This window comes from Hyperolius riggenbachi, chromosome 5, assembly GCF_040937935.1.
Source record: "Hyperolius riggenbachi isolate aHypRig1 chromosome 5, aHypRig1.pri, whole genome shotgun sequence".
Taxonomy (NCBI): domain Eukaryota; kingdom Metazoa; phylum Chordata; class Amphibia; order Anura; family Hyperoliidae; genus Hyperolius; species Hyperolius riggenbachi.
Genome location: NC_090650.1, coordinates 27,331,115 through 27,343,978, shown reverse-complemented (window position 1 = coordinate 27,343,978; position 12,864 = coordinate 27,331,115). Strand labels below are relative to the sequence as shown.

The following is a 12,864-nucleotide window of genomic DNA, read 5'->3' as shown; positions in this document are numbered from 1 at the left end:
AGTGTGGGAAATATAAAAAAAAAAACGACGTGGGGTCCCCCCTCCCAGACCTCTTTAACCCCTTGTCCCCCATGCAGACTGGGATAGCCAGAATGCGGAGCACCGGCCGCGTGGGGCTCCGCACCCTGACTATACCAGCCCGCATGGTCCATGGATTGGGGGGTCTCGGAAGGGGAGGGGCAGCCAAGCTTTCCCCTCCCCCTCCGAGCCCTTGTCCAATCCAAGGACAAGGGGCTCTTCTCCACCTCCGATGGGCGGTGGAGGTGGAGGCCGCGATTTCCTGGGGAGGGGTTCATGGTGGCATCTGGGAGTCCCCTTTAAAAAGGGGTCCCCCAGATGCCCACCCCCCTCCAAGGAGAAATGAGTATAGAGGTACTTGTAGTACCCCTTACCCATTTCCTTTAAGAGTTAAAAGTAAATAAACACACAAACACATAGAAAAAGTATTTTAATTGAACAAAAAACATAACCACGAAAAAAGTCCTTTAATATTCTTAATTAACCATTAATACTTACCTGTCCCTTTAAAAGCCAGTTCCCACGCAATATCCTCGGAAATATACTAATCAGTTACAATGTAACAAAGTTATTACAATGTAACAACTTTGTTACATTGTAACTACGCCGCACCCGACGTCACTCACCGCCGCCGCCGCGTCTGTGCTGCAGGACCCGACAGAGCTCTGAGCTATAGCTCAGAGCTCTCTAAGCATCTTTGTATTTGGGCTCCAAGGAGCCCCATTGGTCCTTAGCAGACCAATGGGGTTCCTTCTGATTTGAAGGAACCCCATTGGTCTGCTAAGGACCAATGGGGCTCCTTGGAGCCCAAATACAAAGATGCTTTAGAGAGCTCTGAGCTAATATAGCTCAGAGCTCTGTCGGGTGAAGGGACGCTAAGTCCCCGCCGGCTCCGCTGCCCTCCCTGCCTCTCCCACATGTCACCTATATACATGCTGGCACCCATGGGTGCCAGCATGTATATGAGTGACAGGTGTGGGCGGAGTGGACGGCGGGAGCCGGCGGGGACTAGCGTGTATGCGGCGGCCGGCGGGTGAGCGGCGAGTGACGTCGGGTGCGGTGGTGTTACAAAGTAACAAAGTTGTTACATTGTAATAACTTTGTTACATTGTAACTGATTAGTATATTTCCGAGGATATTGCGTGGGAACTGGCTTTTAAAGGGACAGGTAAGTATTAATGGTTAATTAAGAATATTAAAGGACTTTTTTCGTGGTTATGTTTTTTGTTCAATTAAAATACTTTTTCTATGTGTTTGTGTGTTTATTTACTTTTAACTCTTAAAGGAAATGGGTAAGGGGTACTACAAGTACCTCTATACTCATTTCTCCTTGGAGGGGGGTGGGCATCTGGGGGACCCCTTTTTAAAGGGGACTCCCAGATGCCACCATGAACCCCTCCCCAGGAAATCGCGGCCTCCACCGCCCATCGGAGGTGGAGAAGAGCCCCTTGTCCTTGGATTGGACAAGGGCTCGGAGGGGGAGGGGAAAGCTTGGCTGCCCCTCCCCTTCCGAGACCCCCCAATCCATGGACCATGCGGGCTGGTATAGTCAGGGTGCGGAGCCCCACGCGGCCGGTGCTCCGCATTCTGGCTATCCCAGTCTGCATGGGGGACAAGGGGTTAAAGAGGTCTGGGAGGGGGGACCCCACGTCGTTTTTTTTTTTATATTTCCCACACTCAGAACGAAGTAAGTAAAACTCTTCCCACTTGGGGGAATCTATGAAAATAAAACACTATTGTTACCTTTTCCAAAAAAACTGACATTTTCCGCATTTAAAAGACATTTTCGCCCTTGAAACTTAAAAATCGATTTTCTCAAAAACTATAAGGTCTTTTTGAAAAAAAATTTTTTCCTCTTATTACCACTGATCCCCTTAATATACCCTGTGAATTTGGTGTTCCTAAATTTTAAGCAGGCTTTGCTATTAACCGTTAAAGTCGGCGGGTTTTTAAATGTATATATTTTTCCTTTGAAACTTTAACATCGATTTTCTCAAAAACTATAAGGTCTTTTTGAAAAAAAAAATTTTCCTCTTATTCCTTCTGATCTCCTTAATATATTCTCCAAATTTGAGGCTCTTAGCACTTAAGGGGGCTTTGCTATTAACCCTTAAAGTCGGCGGCTACCTAACATTGATCCATGCGTCAACTTTTCCGCTTGGCAGCATGACCTTACGCATTAATTGCTAGTAGGATTTTACGCGTAAGCCTATAACGTAATAACCAGAATTACGGTATACTTACGCGTAATTGCGTAAGTGCTATGCGTAATTATAGACATGTACCGAAATTGAATGTCTATGCCGCAAGCGTAATTTCGTAATGCGTAATAGCGTAAAATTACGCGTAATGATCCGTAAGCGTAGCTTTCTCCATTACGACCAGCACTGGTGTGTGTGTTTATGGTGTGTGTGTTTTATCCTGGGCTGTCCATAATCCAGTAGTACCTAGCATATCCCCCCCCAGGCAACCAGTGGTGTGATTCCGCACCCTGGGCTCTATTCACAAAAGTGTGGTAACTGCTCTCAGAGCAGCTATCACGTGATCTGCCGGCGCCAAGGTTTGCGCGCGTACACCACTACTCCGCATGGTAAAGGAAGGTTTGCATGAAACACGCAGCCGATCGCGCGCAAACCTTCCTTTATCATGGGGAGTAATGGAGTACGCGCGCAAACCTCGTTGCGCCGGCAGATCACGTGATAGCTGCTCTGAGAGTAGTTATCACACTTGTGTATCAACCCCCCCAGTGTGACCCTACCCACCCGGCTACTTTTTCATGCCACCCGGCTGAAAAAATATTCTGGGGAGAACACTGAGCGCAGTCACATGCGCTACTGTCGGCCAAAAGACCACACAGCAGGAGGGTCCGGCGGACCCGTCGTTGCCGCTGGTAGTGCGCGTGTACGCACCTTAACAGACAAATCTAACAGAAAATTGTATGGTGCTTACTAGGCATAATGCTGGGAATACACGGCTTGAATCTAAACCATTTAGATGGCTTGATAGATAATTTCCGACACGTCGCCGCTTGACTCTGCATGGAAGACAAAGGAAAAAGATAAGAAAAACGAGCGGAAGATAAGAGAATTGCCTGCGGAATCGAGCGGCAAAACTGAGCAGTGTATGCCCAGCATAACAGAAAATTGTATGGTGTGTACTAGGCATAAGTCTTTTAGCCATAGACCCTGAACAAGCAGACAGCTTTTCAGATCTAACAAGATTAGCTGCATGCCTATTTCTGGAGTGATTCAGACACTACTGCAGCCAAATAGATCAGCAGGGCTGCCAGGCAATTGATATTGTTGAAAAGGAAATAAATGTGGCAGCCTCTATATACTTCTCGCTTCAGGTTCCAAATTCAGGTATGCAAATGTCATTTTCACTATAGTCAAGCTATAGCCTAGCTCACTGATGACTAACTACAAGCCATAAAACTCTCACCTGGCAGAGAACAACTTTTGAGTGCATTGAGTAAAGAAGGTCAATCGTTCAAGATTGTACCTCTGGAGCAGTGATGGGCTGCCATTCAACCGAGACAGGAAGTCATGAAACGTACCTTTTTTAGCTTTTAAAAGACATCCAAGGCGAAAATAAACTGATGAGAAAAACAATTGTATCTATCCTCCGTCTCCTAAAAATGACTTTTTTTAGATATTGTACAGTTTTATTTTACAGTTAAATCTAGTTTTTAAGTTTTTACTGTTTCATTGTCTCTGCTCAACGACACCTTCATTGAAGTATGTCAGAGCTCAAATCTATGAATTATTGACCCTTTTTATCTCTTTCCTGCACTAAGAAGCCATTCACTGACAGGAAAGTGTTTTATGGCTGTAATTACTTATCCGTGTGGGAAATGCTATAGTCTGACCCGGTCCCAACCCAGGCAGAAACTGTCACTTGCATACCTGATGTTTAACTTTTTTTGGGCAGAGAAAGGAAAAAGGAACACAGCATAGTTATTAGTGTGCTTGGCACTGTACATACACATGTCCATCTCATCATGTCACTTTGGTTGTCCTTTAAACACAAAATAAAATTGGGATTTTAGGAGTGTAGATACAATGGTTTATTGACTCAGTTTGTTTTCAGTTCAGGTTTGCGTTTAATATTTACTGTGTTTAATGATGTGATATGAGTGGGGAACAAGTGGTTTGGAGTTGCTCTGAACCCCTCACTTACCCCGTTTCCTCTGTATTCAGACATGGCGGAGAAAAGGTTGATCATGCGGGGTGCAGTCATACGGACCTATGGCCGCATGCGCCCTCTCAGAAGACTGCAGCCTCAGACCTGGCTGTCTCCAGCGGACCGAAAACATATCTTCTCCAGCTCGTCATCTCAACTCTCTTCCACCTATGATGCCTCGCCATCAGAAGACTCCGATTTTGTGCCACCTAAGAGGTCAGATTTGCCACTTAAAGTATATCTGAAGAGAAAAAAAAAATCTGATACTTACCTACAGAGTGAAGGCAAAGGATCCTATAGAGCCTTACCTGTCCCCTCTTAGTCCCCTTGTTCCAGCACTGTCACCCGTTACATGTTTTCGACCAACTGTAAAAATACACTTTCGGGGACCCTCGGATGGTAAAGATGGGCGGCTCCATACTGTGGATGTGCGAGGACTACCAGGGGACAGCGCTGGAATGAGGGGACCGAGGGAGGAACAAGAAGGCTCTATAGGATCCAGAGCCTTTCCTCTACATACATTGCTGCCCATAATTATTCATACCCTTGGCGAATTTTGACTTCGCGCTCGTTCACACTAGGGGCAGTTTGGCCTTTTTCTTTTTCAAACGTAAATCGCCCTAAGAACACTTGTGCAATGATTCTCTATGACAGAGTTCACATCTGAGCAGTTTGTTTCCGATCCGCTCAGAGAAGCACTGCCTGTACCATTTTTGAGGCGATTCCGCCTCAATGGAAGGTATAGGAAAAACGCGAAACGCTAACAAAATCGCATTGTGCAGCAATTGCGTTTGCGTTTTTTAAGACTAAATACATTGTATTTAATCTTTCGGGTCAAAAGGTTCACTTCCTGACTTGAGTCAGGAAGTGAATTACAAAACCGCTCAGGAAAAACGCTTAGAATACCGAATTGCCCACGCAAGCGCCGGGAATCGGAAAAAAAAGCGTCAAACTGTGGAAGTTGTTCCAGGATTAACCCAACATTCCTTTGACAAAACCGCCCACTGCTAGCGGCCACGCGAACGGAACGCAATGTGAACAAGGCCTTAAAGTTACTTTTATTTAACCAGTAAGTAATTGCAGCAGCATTCTGTACTTGCTGCAGGTGGTGTAGGTCTTTATTTGGAAGGCCTGCATAGAGGGCATTGCAATAGTCCAGCCGCGATGTGATGAAGGTGTGAACTCGGGTCGGAAGCTTCTCTGTAGGAATGAGGTGCCTAATTTTTCAGACTTCCTAGTTGTCTGATGCTGGTTATGTTGTACAAATGTTTGTAAGGTTCCATATAAGTGTTTTTTTGTTTAAGTACACCTGAACTGGGGGGGGGGGGGGAGTTGACTTTTACTTAAGGTCGATTTGCCATCAGATCAACCAACAGATAGATCCCTCTCTGATCGAATCTGATCAGAGAGGGATCGTATGGCTGCCTTTACGGCAAACGGATTGTGAATCGATTTCCGCATGAAACCGATCACAATCTGTGGACCCCCCCACCAACTATACATTACCTGGTCAGACCAGCGCGAGTCCTCCGGTCTCTGCTGTCTTCTTCTCCGCTCTGGGATCCGGGTTTCGGACCGGCTGGCTTCACTTCCTGTCCGGGGAAGTTTAAACAGTAGAGGGCGCTCTACTGTTTAAACTTCCTGCTGGGACAGGAAGTAGCCAGCCGGAACCCAGCGGAGAAGAGACAGCGGAGACCAGGGGACTCGCGCTGGCCGGATCAGGTAATGTATTGCCGCTGTATTGCGTCGGTCGTAGGCCATTCGAACGCAGCTATCGACGCACTCCCGACCTGCCTGCAATCGAGGGAAATCTTACGGACGGAACGATGGGAATCGTCGGGAACGATCAATTTCTGGCGGAAATCTATCGTTTGGTCAGCGTTTGCTCTACGATTTTACAGCCCATTTGATTACAGTGATCGAATCGGCTGTATATCAGCGGGAAAATCGGTAAGTGTATGGGCCCCTTTACCTGGAGCTTCTTCCAGCCCCCTGTAGTCTTTGAGGTTCCTCTTTGTCCTCCAGGTTCCCTTCGCTATTCTGCTGTTACTCCAGTTAAAGTCAGCGACATGGCTGGGGTTGCGCACTATGGCACATTTGCTGTTCCATTCATGCACCCCCTTGATTGCTTTCCTGTTGCTGGTAGAGTTCTGTGCATGCCCAGTTACATGTCTTTTTGCACATGCGCAAAAACACTCGACTACGGGTGCACAATTTAGGAGGTGTGAAGCCAGGACAGCGCATGCGCCGTAGTGCAGAGACCTAACCAGCTTGCAGATTTTAATTGAGGTGACAGCTGAATAAATAAGAGGACCCAGAAGACACCAAGGGACCTCAAAGACTACAGGGGCCTGGAAGAATTCAAGTGTACATTAATAAAGGAAAGTTTTGCATTGAGTGCATTTTCCTCTTGAGAATATGTGTGTGCCTAGCCTTAATGTGATCACTATACGAATACACAATCCTAAACCGCGCTCAATGAAACACGTTATAGTGCTGAATTCTTAGTAATAACTCTAATTGTTTGATAGTGTAGTTTGGACTGATAACAACCGCTATCCCAGGTGGATCGCTACAGTTAGATATGTGTGATATCTTCAGTCAATACAAGCAGTTCTACTAGTAGCACTCAATATCTTGTCCTTGCATATAAACACACAGTTCTGTGAGGTCCCCCCTCTTCATACAAATATTGAGTACTACTAGTATAACTATAACTGCTGATGGGATGAATCTCCGTGATAGAAGGTAGAAGTTCTGCCATTTTCTAAGAGCTTTTACTCTCTTCTCCAACCTCTGGCTCCACTGGAGAGGCCGACAGCTGCTTCTGCAGGTCGAACACATAGGAATGCAGTTTCAGGCTCTTTGAATTGAACATTCAGCCCTTTTCCCAGGGGGGGAGGAGGAGAGAGGAGGCAACTTCTGTAGATAATTGCAACGCTTTCTTATCAGAAGAGAAAATCCCCTAACGCTTTCTTCTGATTTGTATCCGTTACTGTTGAATAAATTCGTAAATAATTTTGCAGAGATGAAATGCTTTTGGCCATGGCCGGAATTTAGGGATAAGTGCGTGATGCGCAAACTGACCCTGCAAGATAGTAGCCGCGGCATAGAGAGAGTTAACTCGCCTATATCTCTGCCGCTCACCGCTGCGGCGCATGCTGCTCTCCATCTCCTTCCTCCCGACCTCTGGCTGTGGATGCAGTCACGCATGCGCAGAAGGCTGCAACTGCCCGGATTACCGGGAGTCTTAGCGGCAGAATGGAGGGGCCGAGGAGGACGGCGAAGGGAGGCCACGGTGCTCATGAGGCTGGAGGAAGCCCCAGGGAAGTATAAATAAAGGCTAGTGAACCATCTCAGGTTCCCTTTAAAGGACAACTAAAGTTAGAAGACTGTGGAGGCTGCCATGTTTATTTGCCCCCCAGCATTTAAAGGACTACTAAGGTGAGAAGCATATGGAGCTTACCATAGTTATTTCCTTTTAAACAATACCAGTTGCCTGGCTATCATGCTGATCTATGTGGCTGCAGTAGTGTCTGAATCACACCAGAAACAAGCTTGCAGCTAATCTTGTCAGATCTGACAATGTCAGAAACCCCTGATATGTTGCATGCTTGTTCAGGGTCTATGGCTGAAAGTATTTGAGACAGGGGATCAGTAGGTTAACCAGGCAACTGGTACAGTATTGCTTAAAATGGACCTGAACTTTTGCACTGGACAGAAGGAAAACAGAGAGAAATGCACCCTGTATGTAGTTAGTGAGTTTAGCCGGTCTAATTCCCCCTCATCTGTGACTAAACACAAGTTGGCATTTGATCCATCAGCTGTCAACTGACTGCCATGGCAGAGAGCTTATTTGTAAACCCATGATTTTAACAATATGTCTGCTTCCATGAAAGCAGGAAGTAGACACACTGCAGATTTATTGCAAGATTTGTATCAGCTGTAACAAAGAAATGTTTTTGTTTAAAGGTTATTATGCTGTTGCTTGTCTTTAGACAGGAAGTTCTGAGTTCAGGTCAGCTTTAAAAGGAAATAAATAGGGCAGCCTCCATATCCCTGCCGTTACATTTGGTGCTCTTTGTGCCTATCTTTTGAGTCTTTGCTGTTGTTCTTGTTAGTGAAGTGGACTATTAAAGGATACCGGAGATGACGTGACATCTTGAGATAGACATGTACAGTGCCTAGCACACAAATAACTATGCTGTGTTCCTTTTTTTTTTTCTTCTTTGCCTGAAAGAGTTAAATATCAGATATGTAAGTGGCTGACTCAGTCCTGACTCAGACAGGAAGTGACTACAGTGTGACCCTCACTGATGAGAAATTCCAACTATAAAACACTTTCCTAGCAGAAAATGGCTTCTGAGAGCAGGAAAGAGATAAAAAGGGTCAATAGTTCATAGATTTTAGCTCTGGCATACTTCAATGAATGTGTCATTGAGCAAAAACAATACAACAGTAAAAACTTAAAAAGCACATTTAAATATAAAATAAAACTGTGGAATATCTTAAAGTCATTTTTAGGAGAAGAAAGATGGATACAATAATTTATTTCATTATTTTTGCCTCGGGTGTCCTTTTAAAAAAAATTCCTTCTTTTTTGCTAGTCTAAAAAGATTTATTAACCTGGGTATGAAGGACACAGCCGCACCCTACAAAGTGCTTCTTCCCCTCTGACATCAGAGAGAGTTCAGAATCACAAGTGGAACTTTGAGCTTTCGTCGGTTTCCTCGGTAACAGAAGGTTAAAGTTCCCGGGAACTGAAACCTCAGCAACCTGAGATACCAGCGGCTGAATGAAGACTAAGTTATAACAAACTGAACAGTCCTAGAGTACACCATATTCCTCCCTTCTCTGAGGCCAGTGTGTGATTCATATATTTTCCTTGTGTAGGACTTGTCATATTTTTAATATATTCCCCATAAATGTCCAACAGCTAAAGGGGAAGTTAGAGTTAAATACTACTTAAAGGACAACTGAAGTGAAGTGGGCAGCATGGTGGCAAAGTGGTTAGTGCTCTCGCCCTGCATCGCTGGGTCCCTGGTTTTAATCCCAGCCAGGTCAACATCTGCAAGGAGTTTGTATGTTCTCCCCGTGTCAGCATGGGTTTCCTCCGGGCACTCCGGTTTCCTCCCACATCCCAAAAACCTTCAGATAAGTTAATTGGCTTCCCCCTAAATTGGCCCTAGACTACGATACATAAACTACACAATACATACATAGACATATGACTGGTAGGGACTAGATTGTGAGCTCCTAGAGGGACAGTTAATGACAAGACTACATATACTATGTACAGCGCTGTGGAAGATGTCGGCGCTATATCTATATATATAAAATCGGATGTGTGTGTGTGTGTGTGTGTGTGTGTGTGTGTGTGTGTGTGTGTGTGTGTGCGTGTGCGCCGCGATCACGCGAAAACGGCTTGACCGATTTGAACGAAACTTGGTACGCAGATACCTTACTACCTGGGATGATATGTTCTGGGGGTCTCGCGGCCCCCCTGCACACCTGGGCGGAGCTACAAACAGCAAATCAGATTCCACCCATTCAAGTCAATGGAAAAAATTTAAAAGGCTGCCATTCTCACAGTAATCGAGCCACAGTCCCCACACTTTGCACAGTTGGTCACTTGGTGACCGAGGTTACAAATCCAGGAAAAGTGGGCGGAGCATAAAACAGCCAATCAAATTTCAGCCGTTCATTTTAAATGGGAAAATGTAAACTGCAGCCATTCTTAGACTGTTAATCGCAGGGTTCTCAAACTTGCCACAGTTGGTCACTGGGTGAATGAAATTAAGATTCAAGAAAGTGGGTGGAGCCTACAACAGCCAATCAAAATTCACCTATTGATTTTCAAGGGGAATATTTAAACTGCTGCTATTCTTACACTTTTAATGGCAGAGGCTTCAAACTTGCTACAGTCGGTCATTGGGTGACTAGGGTCAAAGTTCACTAAAGGGGCGGGGCCACATACAGCCAATCAGATTTCCTTGGTGGATAAACTGCTTCCATTCACACATTTTTGATGCCTAGAACCTGACAGCTCACAAAATTGGTCATTGAGTGACTGTGTGTCAAGGTTACAAAAAGTGGGCGGAGCCAAAACAACTTTTACTGGGAAAATATAAACGGCAGCCATTCTTACACCGTTAATGGCAGGGTTCTCAAACTTTGCACAGTTGGTCATTGGGTCACAGATTAAGATTTTGGAAGGTGGGTGGAGCCTACAACAGCCAATAAAAATTCCCCTTTTGATTTTCAAAGGAAATATTTCATCTGCTACCATTCTCTTATACTGGTAAAAGCAGATGGCTCAAACCTGGTACAGTTGGTCACTGGGTGACTAGGGTCCAAATTCAGGTAGGGGGCGGAGCCACAAACAGCCAGATTTGTTTATTTTTCAATGGGAATATACAAAGTATTGATACCAAGGATCCCAAAGCTGATAAACTTGATAATTGAGTGACTGTATGTCAAGGTTAGAAAAAGTGGGCGGTGCCAACAACTTCATTTTTTACATTGCAGAGTTCCCAAACTTTACACAATTGGCCACTGGGTGACTGGGATGAATATTCAGAAATGTGGGTAGAGCCTACAACAGCCAATCAAAATGTACCTATTAATTTTCAAGGGGAATATTCACATTGCTACCATTCTTACACTGTTAGTGGCAGAGGCCTCAAACCTGATACAGTCAGTCATTGGGTGACTGGGATCCAAATTCACTAAAGGGGTGGAGCCATAAACAGCCAATCAGAATTGTTAGATTGATTTCAGCCATTCTGTTATTGCCAGGGTTCTCAAACATGACACAGTTGGCCACTGGGTGACTGTGACTAATATTCAGAAAAGTGGGTGGAGCCTACAGCAGCCAATCAAAATTCACCTTTTGAATTTCAAGGGGAATATTTACTTTGCTGCCATTCATGCACTCTTAATGGCAGAGGCCTAACATCTGCTACAGTCAGTCACTGGGAGACTGGGGTTTAAATTCTGAAGGGAGCGGGCCAAAAACAGCCAATCAGATTTGTTTAATTTCAATGGTAAAATGCAACTTATTGATGCCAAAGACCCCAAAGCTCATAAACTTGGTCATTAAGTGACTGTATGTCAAGATTAGAAATAGTAGGCGGAGCCAAAAACAACTAACTTTTTACATGGGGAAATGTAAACTGCAGCTTTTCTTACACTGTTAATGGCAGGGTTCTCAAACTTCACACAGTTGGTCACTGGGTGACTAGGATTAATATTTGGAAAAGTAGGTGGAGCCTACAAGAGCCAATCAAAATTCACCTATTGATTTTCAAGGGGAATATTGAAACTGCAGCCATTCTCACACTGTTAATAGCAGAGGCCTCAAACCTGCTACAGTCGGTCGTTAAGTGTTTGGGGTTCAAATTCAGTAATGGGGCAGAGCCAAAAACAGCCAGATTTCTTTGGTGGATAAACTGCTTCCATTAGCACAATTTTGATGCCAGGAACCCAAAAGCTCACAAACTTGGTCATTGAGTAGTGACTGTGTGTCAAGGTTACAAAAAGTGGGCGGAGTTAAAAACAGATTTTTCTGGGAAATTGTAAACTGCAGCCCTTCTTCACTGTTAATGGCAGGGTTCTCAAATTTAGCATAGCTGGTTACTGGGTGACTGGGATTAAAATTTCATTAAAGTGGGTGGAGCCTAAAAATGCCAATCAAAAATCCCATGTCAATTTTTTAAGGAGAATATTAAAATTGCTGCCATTATTGCACTGTTAATGGCACAAGCCTCAAACCTGGTACAGTTGGTCATTGGGTCACTGAGGTTCAAATTCAGAAAAGGGGACAGAGCCACAAACAGTGAATCAGATTTGTTTCATTTCATGGGAAAATACAAATTATTGATGCCAAGGACCCCAAAACTCACAAACTTGGGCATTGAGTAGTGACTTTGTGTCCAGGTTACAAAAAGTGGGTGGAGCCAAAAACAAATTTCACTGGGAAAGTGTAAACTGCAGCCCTTCTTACACTGTTTATTTCAGGGTTCCCAATATTTGCCCAGATGGTCACTGAGTGACTGAGATTAATATTCAGGGAAGTGGGTGGAGCCTATAATAGCCAATCAAAATTCACCTGTTGATTTTCAAGTGGAATATTTAAATTGGTGCCATTTTTACACTGTTAATAGCAGATGCCTCAAACCTGCTACAGTTGGTCATTGGGTGACTGGGGTTCAAATGCTGGAGAGGGGTGGAGCCACAAACAGCCTATCTGATTTGTTTAATTTATATGGGAATATACAAATTATTGATGCCAAGGACCCCAAAGCTCACAAACTTGGTCATTGAGTGTTTGTGTGTTAGGGTTAGAAAGTGGGCGGAGCCAACACCAGTCAAATACATACACAGGCAACGCCGGGTCATCAGTGGGTGGAGACAAATACAAATTTCACTGGGAAAATGTAAACTGCAGCCATTCTTACACTGTTAATGGCAGGGTTTTTAAACTTTGCACAGTTGGTCACTGGGTGACTGGGATTAATATTCAGAAAAGTGGGTGGAGCCTACAAAAGTGAATCAAACTTCACCTATTGCTTTTCAAGGGGAATATTTAATTGCTGCCATTCTTGCACTGTTAATGGCACAGGCCTCAAACCTGGTACAGTTGGTCATTGGGTGACTGGGGTT

At 44.6% G+C, this 12,864-nt stretch overlaps 2 protein-coding genes across 2 annotated transcripts in view; one reads left to right on the top strand and one right to left on the bottom strand.

Moving 5' to 3' along the window:
• The window catches only part of SMARCD3 (SWI/SNF related, matrix associated, actin dependent regulator of chromatin, subfamily d, member 3), a 132,452-nt gene extending 129,455 nt beyond the window's left edge, over positions 1-2,997 (bottom strand). The window contains exon 1 of the mRNA XM_068235235.1: positions 2,968-2,997. Coding sequence (XP_068091336.1) covers positions 2,968-2,974 — 7 coding nt within the window. The 5' untranslated portion in view covers positions 2,975-2,997. The remainder of the gene's footprint in view (positions 1-2,967) is intronic.
• Positions 1-12,864, top strand: part of HASPIN (histone H3 associated protein kinase) — a 109,914-nt gene that overhangs the window by 8,038 nt on the left and 89,012 nt on the right. Inside the window, exon 2 of the mRNA XM_068235231.1 lies at positions 4,218-4,416. Within this exon, the coding sequence (XP_068091332.1) occupies positions 4,220-4,416 (197 nt within the window). The 5' untranslated portion in view covers positions 4,218-4,219. The remainder of the gene's footprint in view (positions 1-4,217; positions 4,417-12,864) is intronic.